General features: G+C 50.2%; 5 protein-coding genes across 5 annotated transcripts; 2 read left to right on the forward strand and 3 right to left on the reverse strand.

Moving 5' to 3' along the window:
- Positions 1–111: 111 nt before the first annotated feature.
- CkaCkLH20_07092 (F-box domain-containing protein) lies at positions 112–1,428 on the forward strand (the record flags this gene model as incomplete). The annotated part of the gene is made up of 1 exon (XM_038889809.1): positions 112–1,428. The coding sequence occupies one exon, from the start codon at positions 112–114 to the stop codon at positions 1,426–1,428; it is 1,317 nt and encodes a 438-aa protein (XP_038744733.1).
- Positions 1,429–1,664: 236 nt separating this feature from the next.
- Positions 1,665–11,734, reverse strand: CkaCkLH20_07093 (uncharacterized protein; the record flags this gene model as incomplete). Its single annotated transcript, XM_038889810.1, has 9 exons — positions 1,665–2,399; positions 2,455–2,566; positions 2,629–2,769; positions 5,800–6,931; positions 9,609–10,042; positions 10,093–10,401; positions 10,946–11,143; positions 11,213–11,467; positions 11,523–11,734. 9 exons carry the CDS (start codon positions 11,732–11,734, stop codon positions 1,665–1,667), a joined length of 3,528 nt encoding a protein of 1,175 aa, XP_038744734.1.
- Positions 11,735–12,350: 616 nt separating this feature from the next.
- On the reverse strand, positions 12,351–13,172 carry CkaCkLH20_07094 (uncharacterized protein; the record flags this gene model as incomplete). The annotated part of the gene is made up of 1 exon (XM_038889811.1): positions 12,351–13,172. One exon carries the CDS (start codon positions 13,170–13,172, stop codon positions 12,351–12,353), a length of 822 nt encoding a protein of 273 aa, XP_038744735.1.
- A 980-nt stretch (positions 13,173–14,152) lies between these two features.
- Positions 14,153–16,827, reverse strand: CkaCkLH20_07095 (2OG-Fe(II)oxygenase; the record flags this gene model as incomplete). Its single annotated transcript, XM_038889812.1, has 3 exons — positions 14,153–15,292; positions 15,978–16,531; positions 16,587–16,827. The coding sequence occupies 3 exons, from the start codon at positions 16,825–16,827 to the stop codon at positions 14,153–14,155; spliced, it is 1,935 nt and encodes a 644-aa protein (XP_038744736.1).
- Positions 16,828–18,804: 1,977 nt separating this feature from the next.
- Positions 18,805–19,902, forward strand: CkaCkLH20_07096 (dimeric dihydrodiol; the record flags this gene model as incomplete). Its single annotated transcript, XM_038889813.1, has 1 exon — positions 18,805–19,902. The coding sequence occupies one exon, from the start codon at positions 18,805–18,807 to the stop codon at positions 19,900–19,902; it is 1,098 nt and encodes a 365-aa protein (XP_038744737.1).
- Between the last annotated feature and the right edge of the window lie 350 nt (positions 19,903–20,252).

Consider the following 20,252-nt stretch of genomic DNA (forward strand, 5'->3'; position numbering starts at 1 on the left):
GACACGGATGACATAATCTTCGTTATCACAGGACGAGGAAGACTTATCAGCAACATCGAACCTCATTTTCGGATCCACTTCTGCCACTCTACAACTCATCGTGGGACCAGGATGTCGCGCGATTCCACGACGGGCGCAAATCCCGACCCGCAGGCCGGATCGTCTGCTGCTCAAGCTCAGGCTCAAGCTCACGCTCATCAATCATCATCGCATTCACGAGCACAATCCTGCGTTCTTTCCGTCGCGACATCCGTCCCTAAGCAAATCGCCCTTCTTCCCGATGAGCTCCTCCTTCAAATCTTCGAGACCGTCGGTCGCACCTCGCGCAGCGACCTATGCGCCGTCAGCCGTGTGAATGGGGCCTGGCATGAGCTCGCCGACGCCATTCTGTACCGTCAAGTCCGCTTCGACGACCCAGAGCAGCACCTCGTCTTCTCGGAATCCCTCAGTCGCCGCATGCGTCGCGGCTCTGCTATTCAGGACGTCAGCCTCGAGTATCCCGCTCACGAACTCTCTCACTTGAGGCTCGATGGGCCGATTCATGGCTCACACCACCCGCCGACCCGCTTTGAGGCCCTCAGTCGAACCATCAGCACTATGAGCAACCTCGCGACCCTCGAGGTGTCCGTCCCCGTTACGCTGCTTCACGGCATCGGCGCACTCTTCAATGGCCCCTTCGATCTGGCTTGCTTGAAGCACTGCACTCTTTTTTACCAGTGCCCGGATGATGCATACTGGGATCTGCGCGAGAATGTCCACATCTTTGCCCACCCGACACTCGAGACCCTCGTCATCCGGAGAGCGAAGCTGGACTACCGCGGCTTTGACCTCATCGAGCGCCCCCATGAAACCGCACTGCACAAGCTGCATCTGATTGAGTGCGACATTAACGATGATGCGCTTTCGGATATTCTCGAGTTTCCCGAAGGGTTAAAGGAGTTCGTGATGACCCAACTTGAACAGCCCAGCCCGGAGTTGGAAGAAAGCTCGGACAACTTTAGCGACTACATGCTGGCGCTAAACTCTCAGGGCCACTCGATGGAGTCCATCACCATCGACCACCCAACGCTCACCGGCAGGAAACCAGTACGGATGAGGGACTTCGAGGCTTTGAAATCGTTAAAGCTGAATTGGGACTACCAGCTTTTCGGCAAGTCGTCCAAGAAGCCAAGGCTGCACTCTGTTGGCTTGCCACCCAACCTGGAAGTCTTGGAATTTTTTAACGAACTCGGTACGGACGACGAAGTCACTGAGCTGCTGGAGTACACTCTCCAAGTCGCCAACGTCACACATAGCAAGCTCAAAACGGTCGTCGTCGTCCCAGGCGATAATGGTGTCCCCAAGGAGATTATCGCGGCATGCAAGACAAGCGGCGTAAAGCTGGATATCATCGGGGCCTTTGATGAAGATGAGGAGAATGGATTCTAGACGCGGAAGGAGTCGGACAGAAATGAGACTATAGCATGATAAACGATAGAAGCAACGGCGATACGGCGTAGAGAAGACGACAAAGACAGAGGGTCTTAGACTCGTAGACTGCATTTACATGATGATAGATTTCCTTAGACTATTTAGAAAACAATAAAGTAGAACACCCCAGGAAACTAGATGTGCCACTTTCAGTCATCGGAGCTCGACCTGGAAAGGTCTCTTAGAAGGCAACCTCATATCTTGGCCGTCAACGGCTTCTCCAACAAGCCCTTCACCTTGGCCGCAACGCCAAACGCGAAGACATACCCAAGTGGTCCTACTCCATACGCATGGATGACATCGCCATCCCTCTCGACACGAACACCCCCCTTCCTACCAGGACGGAACCCGACAAAGTCTTTGATTACATCATGGTCCGCCTTGAGCCAGGAGAACCTCCCCCTCGTCAACTGGTTCACACGGTCAAGGATATCCTGTCTGAGGCTGCGGTCGGGATCAGATTGCGTGTTTCCGGGCTGGGACACTCCGCCCAGAATGAATCCGCCGTCCGAAGGCCGAGGAATCATGTAAGTGTACTGCGAGCCCTGGCGTAAGATCACTTCCGCGGTAGTTGGCGTCTTCACAAACATGGTCTGCCCACGAAGAGGCTCCACAGCATCATCCCCAGCAAGCTCTCGCGCCCCAAGGCCAGAGGCGTTTACAACAACTGCAGCGCCTGTCATGACTTTGGCTTCGTGTATCGACGAGATCGCAGCTTTCAAGAATTCGACTCTTCGGTCCCGAAGTTGCTGCATCGCCCAGGGGAGAAACTGGTTCGGGTTGATTACATGGCTGTCGTATGTGAAACCTAGGGTGGTTCCTGCAACCATGTCGCTGTCTCCCAGCTTTCGGAAGTTGGCGACGCTGTCGCGATACCAGATATACGCGTCATTGGGGCGGTCATCGTAGTATTCGGTAACCTTCACGGCCTGCGAAAGAACAGGTAAGTTTTAGCTGGGTTTTGGGCTCATTTCATCGGCCTACTCGAATCCCAGCGTTCTCATCTTTTTGAGCCAAGGCTCTCCACGCTCGCAAAGACTGCTCTTGCAACTCTTCCAGGCCATAGTCTGGGTGTGGTGCCAGGACAGCACCGGCCCTGTTATCAACCTCCGACGTCAGCTTGAAGAAAAGGTTGGCGAATAGGCAGGTTTATCATACCAGGGACTCGCCCATTCTGTCGAGTAATCACCCGCAATATTTCGGGCGACGACGGTGACAGCATGGCCAGCATCAGAGAGCAATAACGCGATACAAAGTCCGGTCACGCCTGCACCCACGACAGCTATCTTCTGCTCGGTACTGGGCATGGTTGGATACGATGCAGAGTGCTTTGAGAGTTGTGTAGTGAGTTTTCTGGATATCGACTAAGTGAATATAAAATGCCTGAATTGAGGGTTTCCAGACTTCTATCTCCGTGGTAATAGTATCTGCCTGGATTGATGTATGACGTTGAATGAATCTCCGCACTCCAGTCCGCATCTCCGCGATGCTTCCGAGGATGGTGCATCAGATTGGGAAGGTTATCCCGACCCCACCCCGGTGTGCAGCCGGACATTTGGTAATGTTGGAAGTTGACTTGTCCCTGGCGGTAGAACCTGAATCTCTCGACTTATATCACAAGCCTAACACTCATAGTTCCCAACGCAAAATGATTAACATAAGACTGCCCTCTTCGTAGGTTTACACTGTCGAAGTATTTGAATAACCAACAGATCCTATAGCCTGTCGTAGTATTTTCTGGGTCCGTAGGATACAACTGCGACAAGAATAAGCGTTCTTCGATCGATTGCACTTTCATCAGTGGACTGGCGCTGGTGGCAGTTCGATCAATGGAAAGGCTAACACAGAGGCATTTGTTTGCTATACAAGTACAAAACTGGAAAATGGGGCGGAAACAGAGAGCGAATATCTAATTTGAAAACCAAAATCAGAACAAAAGCCAAACCTAGACCTACAAAACCAATCCAAAAGTAGATGAGTAACAAATACCAGACTACTTAGACAATATCGGTATCTCTCATCTGCGGGCCTCCTAATCAGATGGAAGCGACTGGCTAAGATGGAATCACCATTCCCAGGGATAGTTGGGTGAAGGGAGGTGCCCGAGATTGGTGCAATTCCACGTGTGACACACTTTGCAAACACGACCTCGTGGAAGCCTGTTGTTGAGTTCCTCTCGAGTTTCCATAATAGTCCAGTCACTTGCCCGCTTTCGGTCTCCGACTTGGAAGAGGTCATCAGGCTGTCGCACGGCCTCCCCAACAGGCCCGTATGGGTTACCGCGAACTTTGGCGACTGTTCCATCTTGGTGCAAACCAGTCACCAGCAGGTCTCCAGCTGGCGTGCTGTTAGGTGTGGCAAGTGATTTGCTTCCCAATCCACTGGGCTTTGGCTCTTCTAGGTCTTTGAGGGACTTCCGGAAGTTCTTCGGTACGTCGGAAGTGCTCCGGGTCGCTCTGCTGGTGGATCGTGACGAAAGACCATCCCTACTGCTGGGCTTCACGATTCTGTCGACCACTCGTCGGATGGGTAAGCTCGGAGAGGATCGGATCGGTGAACTGCTCGAGGGAGGTACAGCAGTGTCTCGAATATTGTCCTGAAGGTCACGGCGAACGGCCGGGTAAAGCTGGAGAGGGATTGCGACACGGTGGTCATTGTAACGAGCGTGTCCATAAGGAGAAAGCGGTGACTCTTGCGTGCAAGGCTCGCAAATTCTTTCGATGTGCTTGAAAGCGGTCCATCCCTTGAACCCTTCACAGCGACCCTCAGGCGTAGCCCAGGGATTATCTTGAAATTTGGGTGGCTGGAATAGCCACCATTGCCAGCAACGATGCTTCTCCTCCCACTTTGACTGGTTGCTAAAAGAAGTGATATGTCCAGTCTCAGCTTGGAACACTTTCTTTTCAATGTCTACAGCCCGCCGTCTTGGGCATCTCCTCTTAGGACAAGGGCAGACGTTGTAAATACGGTAACCCGAACACATTGTAATTGACGGCGAAATAAGACGGGATGATATGAGTAGTTTCGATTTTGGGTGTCGATTCGATGAAACTGCGGTTGAGAATGTCTGGATTGTATTCAACTTTGTCGAAGACAGCAAGATGCTCTCTTATACGTCTGAACTGAGAATTCGCGAAATAACCGTAGCACAGGGTCTTCATCATAGAACAACGGTTCAAATCACCATGAAGAAAGAGGGCATTGAAATCGTTGATGTCGTTCAAAGGCCTTGTGCGACTTGCAAGTTGAGAGAACATCTTTGTTCCCCCAACCCAGCCAAGAGATACATTCAGTTTAAGCCGGCGAAGCCAAAGAGACGTTCAAAGCTCGTTGTTGAATCTCCTTCAATGAGGTTTAAACTGTATTGTTTCTGAATTACTCCTAAATTGGTTGGCTCTTCTCTGAACACAAGCCATTGTGTGAACAGCCAGGTCATAAACAACGAATATTCCGAGTGCCGGGGTGATGATGAAGTGCTGAACGGCATAACAGATGAAAAGCAAAATCTCCTCTTGGTAAGTTTGATTGTTATTTATGTCATGGAGGGCGCATCTGAGTAATAGTTTCCCCAGCGATTGAGGGCAAAATTAGGACTCTTCAGACCATGTTCATCCTCTTAACCTGGCAATTCCGACAACAGACAGCAACAGCTTTCACGACGACTCGTCATAAACTAGGACTGACAGAATAGAATGAACAGAATGGAATAAATTAAACTTTTGCGTAAGATGGGAGTTCTCTTATGGTTTCGCTGCTGGCGTCGTCACTTTCGCTACATAGCCTAATGCTATCGCCGCGCTGCCTTAGTCGCATTTCCAGCACAATGACTTCATATTGCCCGTAACGCATTCGGTTTAAGATGTTCTTTTTGTTTTCCTTCGATGAGTCCAAACTCCCTGTAGGGGCTAATGCGATATCTCCGTTGGATATCAATCAATGAAAGACCAAACGCCGCCGCTTCAATGCCAAATTATGCCTATGGATACTTTGCAATATCATGTGAATCCTCTCGGAAAACCTTAGTTGGATCCCAGTTGGCTCCGTTATCCGAAAATGCGATAAGTCAAAGGACGCGATCTCCTCTCGAAACTGCCCCTCCTCCATCTGCGCCGAACTATCTCGACTTGCTCACGTCGACATGAATCATCACGCCGACACGGATCGTCGCGCCGGTATATTTCGTCGCGACGGTATACCTCGTCGCGCCGGCACGGGTCCTCCTTTCGGCATGGATCCTCTCGCCGGCATGGGTCTTCTCTCCGGCATGAGTCTTCTCTCCGACACAGCTCTTCTCGTCGGCATAGTTCTTCTCGCCGGCATCTCTCGTACTCGTCGCGCTTCGCGATCTCTTCAAGGAGAATATCCTTTTGCTCCCTCTCGCTGTCCACCATGGCTTTCAAGATCTCCACCTTCTTGACGAGTTCCTCAACTCTCCGAGATCGTATGTGCTCGTCGGCGAGCTTTCTCTCAAGGTCTGATATGACCCGCATTAATCTGTCGACCTCATGCCGTCGGCTCTCATGTATTGTATGATTCTCGCGCTCGCACCGGAGCTCTTCATCAAGAATCTCAACCCTGCGCACGAGATCCGCGATGCGGCGCTCGTACATGTCTGACGGACATCTAAGCCGCTCGTTTTCAAGTAAGCACTCCAATTCGTCAACTCGTCGGAGTACGTCGCCGGCTTTGCGCTCCCAGTGCTCGACCCTCCTTTGCTCTCGCTCCAAGTCAAGCAACAACCGTGCGTTTCGGTCCTCCAGATCCTGTCTCCTGAAGCGGCTGTCGTCGTCCGAAACCCACGTGTTGCGGAGGATGCGAATTTCTTCTTTGCTCTCATTGAGACGTAGCAGACAGCTGTCATAATCCCGGATGAGCTTCTCATGGCGGCATTTGAGTTCGTCGTGATGGCGTGTTTCGAAACCCCGTCCTTTCAGCCTGTCTTCCAGATGCTTGATTTTCTTATGCAGTTCCTTTCGCGAGTGCTCGAAGCAAAGCTTGTCGCATCCGGTGTCGTTGAAGTTGATGCAACCATCGATCTTGCAACAGTGCTCCTCGCAGTAGCCCAGACGGACTTTACACTTGGCGTGACATCCGTCTTTCTTACACTCGTGTTCTTCGCAGAACGTCCCGCACTTCACATGGATCTTGTCGCATCCATCCCACGAGCAAGAGTGGGTTTTGCAGTAAGAACCACTCTCGCTCACTTCGCTGCAGTCGTCAACGGAGCATGTGTGTCGACGGCAGTAAGTACCAAAGCTGGTCTTCTTAACGAGAATCGCCACAGAGTAGCACTCGGAAAACTCGCAGCCATGTTCCCGGCAGAAGAGCCTCTCGCTGTCTTTCTCGTTGTCTCGGAAATTGGCGCATCCTTCGAAGGTGCATTTGTGATAGCCGCAGTATTTGGTTTTCGGAAGACATAGTTTGTCGCAGCCTTTGTAAATGCAGCGCAACTCTTTGTAATCTGTCGAAGATTAGCCAAATCAACTTGATGCAGCCAACTCAGGGGAGACTCACGCTTCTCGCAATGGTCCCAGAGTCCATCCTTGTGATGGTGTCGGAAGAGTTTGCAATCTTTGACGGGGCACTTTTGGTGTTTGATACAGCGAAATTCGATGTGAACCTTTTCCCGACAGCCTTCCTCGCGGCATATAGTCGAGACGTGGTCTTTACAAAACTCCGTATCCGTCACGCGCTTCTCCCAGCACTTCGATACTGAACATCGATGATCTTTGCAATAGAGATAATTCTCGTGCCTTTGCTTGTAGCATTTATCATCTCGGCAGATGTCTGTATAAAATACCTGTCAGCGTCATGACATCGTTTGGCGGCGAATGGACCTTACGGCTTGCACAAAACCATGGCAGCGCAATGCCGAGAGGGCAGTCGCCCTTGTTTTCACAATCTTTGAAACCGCATGTCCTATCTTCTCGACTTTTCAGTAAGTTTTCAGCGCCAAAAGGCAAGATAATACGCACGCTCGGAGCAGAACCGATGATGGATGTCTTTGGGCTTCCTGCACATCGACTCTCCGAAAACACAAGATTTGCACGTATCTGTAGAAACTAGGTCAGCTTCTAAAGAGATGATGCAATTGATCTTCCAACTTACGCTCTACGCAGAACTCAGAGTAGAGTCTCACAGCACCTTCGCGGCGAATATAGGCATGCTTCCTGGAGCAGCCATCGTAATGACAGGTTCTATCCCATTCTGAATCTACAGAACAGCATGATGTCGTGCTGGAGTGCGAGCTGACGACAGAGACCTTCTTGCGGAGGATGGGCATAGCTGCCGTCGTGTAATCTCCCACCCAGTGCGGTCACTAGCTTGCGATAGGTATGGTGTAAGCGCGCGCTGGTGATATTTGTCGATTGGTACAGTAATAATTACAACAGAAAGTGAAAAAAATATGCGGAGAAGAAGAAAAGATGGAGTAGTGGATGGAGGGAGACTGGGGGAAATTCTTTTTGAATGGGATGGTGTGGTGAAGGAGGTCAAGGTGAATGCAGGAGCACGCTCAGGTGAAGGAGGCCGACTGGGACAAGGACCCCGTGAGGTGAGTGCGACAATAGCTTCATCCCATGTTTTCGGCGGTGGTGTGGCTCAGCTTGGTAGAATTTGTCCCAGGCATTTGGAAAGGGCCTGACCACAAAAAGAGCTTCGGAACCCCCTAATTTGCCTGTTTGCTCAGGATATCGTTGCGTTCGCGTTATCATCGAAATTGATTTCATCAGGCAAGTTGAGGACGCTGTGAGGGCATCATCTAGAAATAGCAGGATTGCCCTTTGAGCTTCTCCGAACTGCAAGCAGTTTCTTGCCGAAGAATTGAGGATTTCAACTTGCGCAAAGCGCTTCTTCATCATGGCATGCAAAAACAGTAAGGTGGTGGAAGCTGCTCCTACGAGAGAGGAATGCTGCAACAATCTTGAACAAGCAACCAAATAAGTCCACCCATCTCGACATCCAACGCTGGGTTACTTCGATCGGTACGTGCCGGCCTGATCCCGCCGGTGTACCGATTGCGAACAGACGTCCGACCAGACGCAGACGAAACCAGATTAGCTTGACAGCAGTTCGGGCTGGACAGCACGGCGAAATAGTCTGGATGATGCGCGGATACGCGATTCAACCCGGAGTCGCGAGATTCGAAAGCTCGGGAGAGAAGAGAAAAGTTGGAGAAGACAACCACATCATGGAGTAAAGGCCGCTTGTACGCATCAGCCACACGTGGTACCTGAGCTGGCCGGCTGACGGCGGGCTCAAAGGACGTCAAACCATCACATGGGGACGGATTTGTGTGGCATGCGCCCAGCAGACTAAGACAAACACCCACAAAGGGCACCCCGCTAATCACGTCCGGCTTCGACCAGTGATGTCAATGAACCAAGGACAGATTCCAGACCTACAACTATGAAGAGGTTGTGTGTCATAGTTTTTCTGTTTGTTGGCATGAAGCTGTAGGTAAACAAGCTTTTAGACACACAAAGTAGCGATTGATGGCAGTCCAATTCTCGATGCGGTGGAGTTGAGCCCAGTTTCATGAAGGAGACCTTGGATGCCACGAAGCTTGTCGTCACTATGCATCCGGACTGCACCATTCAAAGCCGCTATTCAAAGGCGCTAGTAAAGGGGAAAACTGCAAGCACTTAAACTCTTTGACTGAGAATAGATTGACTAAAGGAGCTCCGCTTTGTCCGCCCACCGCATGTAAGATTTATTCTGAATGTCATCTATTCTGCCACGACTTTCTTTTCAAGAAGATGCAATAAGTAGTCCATTGAAGAGACATCGAGCAAGATGCTGACCAACAATACTCTACTGCTCAATGAGGAGCATCATGAGTACTCTAGGAAGGACTCCCTCCAGCGATTGATGTCAAGACGTCAAAGCGCTCAGTAGTCTCTTGTCAAATAGTCATGAAGGGCTTCAATAACGCATCGTTCGCCTTGAGGTTTGAACAACAGAAGCCAATGCCCCATGCACCTTGCATGTCTTCGGCCCCCGGAGCCCTCGAAGCAGTGACCTCCAAGCTGACGAGACCCGATTTGATACACGACGACGTCCGACAGCTGACAATCCAAGGGTCAGACTATTGTACAGCAACACAGACACCTTCTAGCCTTCAGTCCTGACAATCTGACCGACGAGGTCTTCCAGCACGGACGCAGCCCTACGCAAATCCGGAGCTTCGCCATACCAGCGCTGCAAGGCACAGGTGGCGCAATCCACCGCATGTTTCCACCGGTCCGGCATACGGAACCTATCACTCTTGACCGCCGCCAAGAGAATCAGAGCACGGGTCATAGCCGCTCTAGCCATGAACCAAGTTCCGTGATGCCGATGGTGCGAGTTTGTGTCTAGCAGCAGCTCGACTGAGATCTCGAGACACTTTTCTGCTAGCGGCATGGCGCGGGGAAGCCAGGGGTCGTTCGGCGCTTGGTGGATTACGTAGTAGACAAATGGCCGATGGATCCATTCGCGACAACTCTCTGCTCGGTTCTGGATATAGTGAACCAACTCGTTATTCGAGAGCTCTCGATTCTGCCAGTTGATCTGTTGTGGGATGTGACAGCACCTGACGGGCATGTCAGTAATGAGAACCACCAGTCGCAGAGCACAACTCACCAGACATTGATCTGCTGGTCGAAGTCTTCGCACTTCTCTACCACCTTTGCGATATTCCGTATCCATGCTTCTTCACCGTGATAGCCCATGATGGATATTGCTCGATTTATCATCCTCCGTGATGAAATCTCGGCAAGATAGTAAAACCAGCTCTTTTCTTCTTCCGGTTGGATGTCATCCTCAAGAATGTCCAGGGAAGTGGGTTGAGGTGCCGGAGTAGCAACTTCTGAAGGCGGCGAGGGGAATAAGTCCGGGTAATTCAGCTGTGTGATACCACTCGAGGGTAACGGTATCTCGCATCTCAGTTCACTGAGACGTCAAAGTCAGTTGATGATACACTATCAGATTCGTGATCTTGTCGGCTTACCATTCAGACTTCATGCAAGACCAATAGAGTCGTTGTTCGAGTCGACGCGCCTTTTGAGACATGTTTTCTGACGTCCGCCGTCGTGTCCGCCTCCAAAGCAAATTCTTGAACTGGACGCTGGCCTGGTTGAAGTAAAACCAGGCAGGCAGCGGATGAAGAGAATACATCTCAAACACTCCGCAGAAGAAAAGGCACTGAACTTGAAGTAAAGATGGTTCAAGCAGTCCCAGGCGTTTCTTTGCCGCGAAAAAGTATGATTGAGCTGTTTCCGGGTCTGTCGAACTTGACGCTGACGACCTTATCGATTCAGGGGTGCCGTTGAGACTTGATTCGGACTGAAAAGGAGTCGCCAAGCACGCAAGTGCGCATGCAATGAGCTAGACTGTCTGTAAGTATGCGATACCGATTGAGAAATTACTGCAACGTACCACTAGACATGATGCACCATCCCACCGAGCACCATGTTCGATTGCATCTTTTACATACCCCTTAAAGTCGGCAATGTCGAGAACCGGATTCTTCACATGGACGTATGCAAGGAACTTCTTGGAAAGCACAGTGAAATCGTCCTCCTGCACCCCTCTTCCCAGATTCCCATTGCTGGTGGCTCTTGACTGGCTGAGGTAGTCAGGGTCGTCCTCTTCAAGTTCGAGAATGATGGAGTGAACTTCAGGAACCGTGTCTCTGAAAATGGGCCACCGTAAAACCGCTTCACAGTTAGGACTGGCTGCTGCATGATCTGGTATTTCAAACCGAATCATAACGTCGTCATCGGGCAACCCATCGTCAACCTGGCATTGGTTTTCATCCACAACGGCGCAAGAGCTTCCTCCAGGACCATTGATAGAGTTCGGGGACAGGACCTGTTGTCCGTGTGGGATGGCTGGAATGCATGTAGGCGCAGTGCAAGGAAGCTCGACCTGGGGCGGCGGTGGCGGCGGTTGGTTTTCCAGCAGGTTGACGACATGATTAATTCTGTCCAAAATTGCCAGGCTTGCTGGATCAAATCTAGCACGATATTAATGTTGTGACATGGTATCCGAAATGACATTAATGTACATACGTTGAAAAGTCATTTGACGTATCTGGATAAGTGCAGAGACCACCATTCCGTTGGCAGAAGCCGCAAGCAGGCCGGACGTTATCACACTTCGTCTTGCGGACCCGGCATGGCCCACACGCCGCAACGGCGCGTCTCCGCTGGTACATACCCGACGTACGGCGCCTCTTGTTCCCCGTGTCAGGGGTTTCGGAGCCCCCATCGACGCCGGACATGACTGTGTCGCAAAGCAGTTACTTGGATAAGACAACCAGCTGTGGAGCTATCCGGGCCTTCTTCGTAACATACGACGGGCTCCGTCCGAGTTGGCGTTCTGGAAATCGTGGAGTTGTGTCAGTTGGTGAGTCGGCAATCAGAAGGGCGGGGAGTAGCGGAGATATGAAGAAAACATCTGAAGAACGCGAAAGCGAGAACAACAGGGATCTTCCGACCAGGGATAACTGGGGTCAGCAGCCTGTTGCGGCTAGTGTACTCGCTGCCCTGAATCATGGCCATCAGATTGTGAATAAGCACAGTTCTAGAATCATAATGCCTGAATCATTGACAGCGACAATACAGCATGGATCGCGATTTCGTTTGAAAAGCTTATTTCGAGATTGTTTCAAACAGTGATGCAAAGTTGTGAGGAGGCATTTTACCACGAGAAGATGCTGATAATTTGCAGGTTAGGTTTCGTATGTGGACGGGCGAGAAGTCAGTCCCTACTTGCAAGAGTGAATGGTGATCAGTTTTTAAGATACATGTATGTGATTGGACGACATTCTAATAACATTCTGTTAATTTGGAACAGTTCCAAATACTCAGCATCGATATCTGTGCAGTTCATCCCTACTATTCCAACATGATGGGTTGGGAATCAACCATGCGTTCCAGCTGTTTCTTGATGGCTGTGTGTCCCCAGTAGGTCAGCGCAACGGACGCCAGGAAGATGAAACCGGACACCGAAATCATCCATATAAGATTTCGGATGTATCCTTTAGTCCAGCTCCTCTTAGAAGCGCTCTGGAGGTCATCAATATTAAGCATATCAACGCCCTCTCTCGTCAGAACCTCCCAGATGTAGTCTCGGTACGAGATAGGCCAGTCAGGTACGTCCCAATAACGAGTCTTCAAACCTGACCATCTGGCTGTCTCAACTTGCTCCCGCAGAGTTTTGAGCTGAGAGTTACTGAAACCAGTGCGGACCGATCCGATGCTTTGCTTGAAGGAAACCGACGTGTAGTAAGCGTCTTCTTTATCCCACATAACACTTGCTCCCCAGCCGTCCCCCCAATGCTCAATGGTGTTCTCATGAGGAAGACGGCCGAGTGGTGCATCAAGGAAGGCGTCGTGATACTCGCTGTAATGCGGATCGTCGGGCCAAACATTCGTCCAGCGCTTCTCCACAAGATCACCAGTACCAACCACTGTTACAGGACCTGGCCACAGACGCTGCTTATACGAGAATCCAGGCGCTGTATAGACAGCCTCGTAGCGGGCAAGAAACATTTGATCTCTGAGGGCTTGCAGTTGCTGCATGACAATGGGCCATGTTCTGTGAGCATCATCCTTTACATCAAGGAGAAGCACAAGAGTGATGTTAGGCTGGCTCCTGAAGACGCCCTGGGCTCGATCAGTTCGACTGAAATTTGACCAGGTTTGGGGAGTGTTCATCTTGTTCAAGATCCCGAGCAAAGGATCGAGATAAAGCGAACGCAGTGTCTTGTCCGGTGAGAGTGTTTCCCTATCGTGCCCAACCAAGATATCCGAGCCATCGTCGCTGAGCCACACGTCGGCTTCCACACCTGTGCATCCGGCGGCCAGGGCAGAGAACAGAGGATATTTCCTCCAATAATCATTGTGTGAGTGACACATTATTGGAACAACCGAACGGGAAAAGTCTTCAGTCCATCGTGCGAGGCCGTCGACGGGGTGGCCATCGGCATCTACCGGATAATGCGAAATGAAACTCTCGGAAGCCAATCGACGAAAGGCTTCAGGCTGCAGAATGAATATGAAGAGGTAAAGTAGGGTTCTGTCGTTTATGAGTATCAGAGGAGTCGCACGCGAAACCAAGGTATGCGTGCTCACATGAGTATTGTGGTTCCAATTGTTGCCGAGCATCCCAAAGCGATGAGTTGCCAGAAAGCTCTCGGTTTCCGCACGCGTTTCGAACTGCGGGCTTGATGTTGAACCCATTTGACACACGCAGTGATGGGTTTCAATATTGTCCAGGACTGGGATGGAGAAATATTTGCGTCGTTTCGATTTGATTGTGCCGTTCCCGCGAATCTTATCGGCGATGTATCGGTGCGCGAAGGGCCAAGAACATCATCGTCAGTTGAGGGCAGTTCCGAAGTAGCTTCCATGATAGCGGGATAAACTGAAATTTTCAGGATGTTAAAAGTGACTTTGGGCTGGGAGAGGTCATCTCTTGAACCTCATAGAATGCGCTCGTACGGCGCTCGAAGCGAGCGGCACAGCAGAATATCCACACTAGGCATCAACATAAAGTCTTGGCTGTACCGTTCATCTTCTCCCTTACATGAATTTACAGATTCATGTTCGTTTTAATTGGAATGTCCTTCAAGGATGAAAGTATTGGAGCTGGAACAATCCCGAAGCTTGGCTGCATCTCTAGAATGAGTACATGTTTACGCGTCTGCTTCTCCGTCCGACTCAACTCTATGCATGGCTTTTGCTCTTCGCTGCACCCAAGCTTCGCAACCGATCTCCTCGTATTTGGGCTTCTCTCCGTCTTTGACACATGTCTCCACAACTCCGCAGCTCTCATGTAAACCAAATCCAAAAAAGAAGGGCATGCTGATTCGTTCCTGACCACTGAGATTCTGGGCTCGGTGCACAGTACTGACGTAAAGGTCGTTGGTGATGCGTTGAAGGTAGTCGGCAATGTTTACCACAAAGGTCCCGGGTAAGGGAGCCGCCCTGATCCACTGGCCCTGACGGTTGAGGACCTGCAGTCCACCAACTGCGTCTTGCCAGAGAATAGTGAAGAGCTGGAAATCCGTATGGGATCCAATTGAAACTTGCGCATCCCCATTTGACAGAGTAGCTTGAGATGTCTTTGACAGTGGAGGATAGTAGTTGAGTGCTAAAGCAGCATCGGGATACTTGAACTTTGCATCAAAGTGTTCTTCAGGTAGATCCAGAGACAACGCAAAGGCACGCACCAAGACGCGCGCAAGCTTGAGACACGACTGCCAGTAGCGGATGATGGAGTTCTGAAAATTCGGTTGATTGGATGCTCCTTCCCAGTGAAAATCCTCGATCCGAAGAAAACGCCTCGCATCTTCTGGGATTGAGACGACATCGTCAACATCGGGGTCATGCCGAGGATCATACGTCCAGCTGAAAGTCTCTCTCACGTCGATGCTTTCCGACTTGTTGATACGCTGTGAACCGGGCGGCTTATAGCCGTTGAAGTACCGGCTCTTACCCACCCAGGATCGCATCTTGTCCTCTTCATCTTGGCGAAAATAATGAAGACAAGCTTCGTGGGCAGAGTCGGTAATGGACGAATCAATGCCGTGATTGATGATGTAAAAGAACCCAGATGTTGTGGCGGCTTTCCGAATTTGCTGTGCCACGCCCTTTCGATCGTCGATGTCCTCGCTGAAGGATGGGGATATGTCGATAATCGGGATTTCGGTGGGTAGGGCATCGCGGAGAGGTTTGCGGAGAATCCGGCGTGTAACCGGGCCGTTCCCCGAAGCGAAGCGGAGGACCGTAGTCTCCGGCTCAGGAATAGTAGCTTCAACGCTCATGAGAGACCACTTCGTGACGATTTGTTTGACAAAAATAAGAAGTCAATGAGTTTGGCAAACTACAAGATGTTTACCAAGTATTGGTAGCAGTCTGTTGTAGACAATATTAGCAGGTTAAAAATAAGAAGTTGCGGGGTGATACGGAGCGATAAGAGATTTGAATGTCGAGAAGCGGGGTTGGAATCATGAAATATGATTGGTATTTGATAAGAAGCTAGAAACATGTCGTCGGAGATGGCCGCTTGGTTCTTTTCTTCTTATCTGACTCGTTCAGGTTCGAGTTTCTTTTCCCTATCCAGACCTTCACCATCATACAAGTACTCACAGACTAAATAGTCTGAAATTTTGGTGCTCAGCAATCCATGTAAACAGCTATCGTGTACAAGTTAACGTCAAAAGTTCTGAAGAATCTGAGGCTTGTCTCACCATTTGCGTATAACGAATAATTGTCGGCGTTTTGAAGGGCTCGATCCGGTGACAATGCAACGCTCGCGTTGTATGCATAAGCATAGTCATTGGTATGAGGTTCATACACGCCCGGGTTGTGTGTTGTCTCATGTATTGTAGTGGTAGCTTGGCATTGTCGATGGCAGCCTTCAGGAAGGGGTGGCAGGCCGTAAAACAGGGGACACATGACCATCGTGTTGACATCCCAGGCCGTGTAAGCATTGAGCGGCCCATCAATGTCACATACACCATAGTAGTCGTAGCAAAAGAAGCGAGAGACTCCCGAGTCCGTGGTAGAGCATTCTTGTGCCACGTTCCGAAGCCTTGTTGCAACAATGTTGCGAGTGTCTGACGAGTTGGTTCCGAAGTACTCGACAAACCTCTTGGATGACGAATCTGATGCGTCTGCAGCGGCGGCAAGAGCCAAATTTTGACAGTTTGCCAAAGCTTTGACACTGACTTCTAGCGTTGTTTCATTACAACCAGGTTGCAAGTTGGTTCGCTCTCCGAGAGCTGAGGTTATCAAAGACACGCTAGCAGTGTTTGCATTAACTTCGAGCGTGACAGTGTTTGACTTGAAAGCAACAGCAGGCTCCGAGAAGTCTGTAGATGAGGTCAAGGCGACGGGTATGACGCCTTCTGCAGTAAACGAGAAAGTGCCTGACTTGTCAAATCGATGCACCTTGCCAGCGTCGATGTTCACAGTAACGGACTCTCCGGCTGCAAGATGCTGAAAATGACCCAGCTTCAGGGCGTTGTATCGAAGACTTGGCTCGATGCCAATGAATGGAACTTGACTTCCTGTGACAAGGTCAGCAACAATCTTCCCTAACTGCATGTGGATCTAGGGACATACCCGCATCGTCCAACACGATGAGTCGCTGAACAGGAAGGTTGCTGTCCAAAATAGTGCCAACTTTGAGCAGATTGAGGTCGGTGTTGCCGGCGTTCTTGATCGTTGCGACCACTTCGGCAGACCCGTAGGTGAGAGGCGCGGCCAGTGTCACATCGAGCCCGGAACTTCGCTTATTGAGTTGGAGGCCATGAGCATCAACAGCAGCTAAGGCTGCTAGGGCAGAGAATATTTGCCAAAACATTGCAAGTCGCGTACCGAACAAGATGAAAAGCCTGAATGCGAGAGTCTCCCGTGGTAATGATCAAATATTTAAGTCCTGATGGCTCAACAAGCCAAGACAACATGGCTAAGTATATGCTTGTCAATCTTTCTCGATGAGGCAGGAGACCATACCGGTGCGCATTCCAAGAGCATTCGTAATTTAAACGGTCCAATGACGGGATTTCAAACTCGTATTCAGTTGTTTAATGCTTGTATGGTAGCATCGGCCACCGACGGGATGGTGGGGCCGAGCGAGTTAGTGATAAGAGCTCCGAACATCTACATGAGTGAGTGCTGGAGTAACGACTCAACCTGGGATAATAGAATGCTTTATTTCAGTTCTTTTCCCCGTTTGGCCCATATAAAACAGCCCTCCTCAAATCCATCCTGATTCCAGCATTGAAGCCTGACCATATGGAATTTCCTGGCCCAAACAGACAATTACTACACACAGCAGAGCAGTGAGATCTCTCGATGCTCTCAATTAAAGACGGATGTCCAATGGAATGAGATGTGGATTTCTAACTCACAGTCAACCACGCACGTCTGCAATATTTCAACCCGACGCTCTATCTCACTCTACACGTCCCTGCTGAGCCACCAAGCCGCTTCAGTACCTTATCGCCCCCCGGGTATAATCCCATTGGGCCACTGTAGTCTTTTTCTCTCGACAAGCTTCGGGCGATTTCTTTAGCAGTAAATCGAATCTCATCGCATGGGATATGTGGGATCGAGGTTTAGTTTCTATGTTGTCTAAATATTTGTGTTGTGGCATTTGCTCCTCTGAGATTCGAACGACTTCTACACAGAGATTAATCAAACTGAGTCTTCCCAAGATGATTTTACTCTATGCGGATCTTAGGCATAATAGATAAGTTTAGTTAGTGGAATACAATATCTCGTAACAATGGAATGTGTGACGCAAACTTGTTCATATAAACCTGGGGATTTATCTAACTTATCTATCTACATCTACATTGTCTGTCGTTGACGCTTCTAGATATAATCTCAGCGCAACGTCTGCTGTTTAAAGCTTTCAACTTACCTCCAAAACTTCGCAGAACATATTTTCCGTTGTCGTGAGCGGTTCAGTAGGACAAACTTACAAAAAGGCGCCGTGGCCCGGGATGTAAGACAGACAGCAGAGTTTTGAGCTTTCGTTCCCAAAAGACTTAGGCTTCGCATTGAACGATGCGGTGTTATCTCAGCTAAAACTGCCACAGTCTACATCACAAATCTAAAACTAATAATACTTGATATGTTGCATTTGGTGCGCGCACAGTTCTTATTATGTTTCTTCAATGACATGCTTAGTTGTACGTACGGCTGGCTAGGAGGGGGCTTCCAGTAGGTGCGAAGCTCTTGCGAACGTCCCGGCATGGTCTTGAGCAATTTTCTTGCTTAGGACATGCTCCGTAACACATAGGAACACATAGAAAGACTTCTTTTGCCCTTGGAACATCATATAGTAGCCCCTTCTTCCAAAAGCGGCAATATATTGGCTACCAGTGAGCGGAGCATGGATGATCCTCAGGAGAGTAGCGCCGTTCGGTGGTAAGACGCCGGGACCGACATTATGGACCGAAGTGCGGGGGAAGCTCCGGACTATTCCCGAAAATCGGGGAAGACTGGCACACACCTAAGCTTACGGGGAGTATCGGCGGTGTTCCCGCCTCCACAATCCCCGCCCCCTCAGTATCGCGACAACTAGTGGGGTGAGTCTTCACACGTTCGAGGTCATCATGGGGACGGAGTTGACACATCTAAGCGTATTAGCCGGTCATATGCGGATCACTCCGCCATCACGATGCCGGGCCGGGTCTCCGCCAGGGAGATTGCTAAGGGGGATTTATCAGCTTCCCCTCCCATAAATACATCCCATTCGCGCAAAATACGAACTTGAAGTTGTTGCCGCAACCTCATTTTCACGTCTGTATCTCTCAACTTCAGTAAAACAATGTCTTCCGAGATCCCTACCCTCCGCTGGGGCATTATCGCCACTGGACTGATTTCGTCATGGTTCGTTGAGGATCTGGTGCTAGAGCGCTCTGACGCGAAGGCCAAGCACATTGTCCAATCGATTGGGTCATCTTCAACAGAGAAGGGAAAGGCCTTCGTTGAGAAACACCTCCCTGGTCACAACCCGACTGTCTACGGCAGCTACACTGAGGTTTACAATGACCCCAACGTTGACATCGTCTACATCGGCACGCCGCACGCTTTCCACAAACAAAACTGCCTCGATGCTATCAACGCCGGAAAGAACGTTCTTTGCGAAAAGGCATTCACTATTACTGCGAAGGAGTCACGGGAGGTCTTCGAGGCTGCGAAGAAGAAGGGTGTATTTGTCATGGAGGCTATGTGGACACGGTTCTTCCCCCTGACGCGCTCTCTTCTGAACGTTCTGCACACGGAGAAGCAGATTGGAGATATTCACCGCGTCTTCTGCGATTTCGCCATGAACATGAACCTCGCTTCCCTCGGCCCCGACTCCCGCCTCAAGAACCCCGCCCTCGGTGCTGGAAGTCTCCTCGACATTGGTGTATACAGCTTGACCTTTACCATCCTTGGATTAGACCCCGGTGTCGGCGAGAAAGCCGAAAAGCCCAAGATCGCTGCTACTCAGACTCTTTCCGACGATATCGACATCGCTACTTCCGCCCTCCTTCTCTACCCCGGTGGGAAGCAGGGAATTCTCACATGCTCGACTCAGGTCAAGACTCCCCCGGCCTTCTGCAGAATTGAGGGAAGCGATGGCTTTGTTCTCGTTGAGGGCATTGCTACTTCTGTTCCCGGATCATTCACCGTCTACTCGTCTAAGGCTTCTGGTGAGGGTTGGACTGAGTCTTCGACGCCTGGTCTCAAGGCCAAGACATACGAGTTTGAGAGACCGGGCAAGGGCTTCTACTGGGAGGCCGATGCCGTCGCTCTGGACATTGCTGCAGGAAGAAAAGAAAGCGAAATCATGCCTTGGGCCGAGACCGTTCGTGTTATGGAAATCATGGACGAGATCAGAAAGCAGGGCGGTGCGAGGTTTCCTCAAGACAGCCAATAGACGTTTGAGCTGGATTTGATTGATGATAGAAGATAGATGCAACAACGATATCCCCTTAGAAGCAAACATGAATCCCGGGAGCATTATTTTCAAGGTAACGTGAATATAAGCTGTGATTATATCTTACTCGTGCAATCGAACCATTTGCCGAGTATCACAGATCTTGCGGCAAGCACTAGTAGCCCGCCCATAAGAACGACACCAAGGTATAGTCCAGACAATGCGGTTGAGCCCAAAGATTCAAGCATTTGGCCACCGATTGGCATGGTCAGGAGCAACGAAAAGCTGATTACGAAGTTCATGGACCCTAGAGAAGAAAGAATGAGAAACTTGTTTGGCGCGTGATGCTT

This window comes from Colletotrichum karsti, assembly GCF_011947395.1.
Source record: "Colletotrichum karsti strain CkLH20 chromosome Unknown Scaffold22, whole genome shotgun sequence".
Taxonomy (NCBI): domain Eukaryota; kingdom Fungi; phylum Ascomycota; class Sordariomycetes; order Glomerellales; family Glomerellaceae; genus Colletotrichum; species Colletotrichum karsti.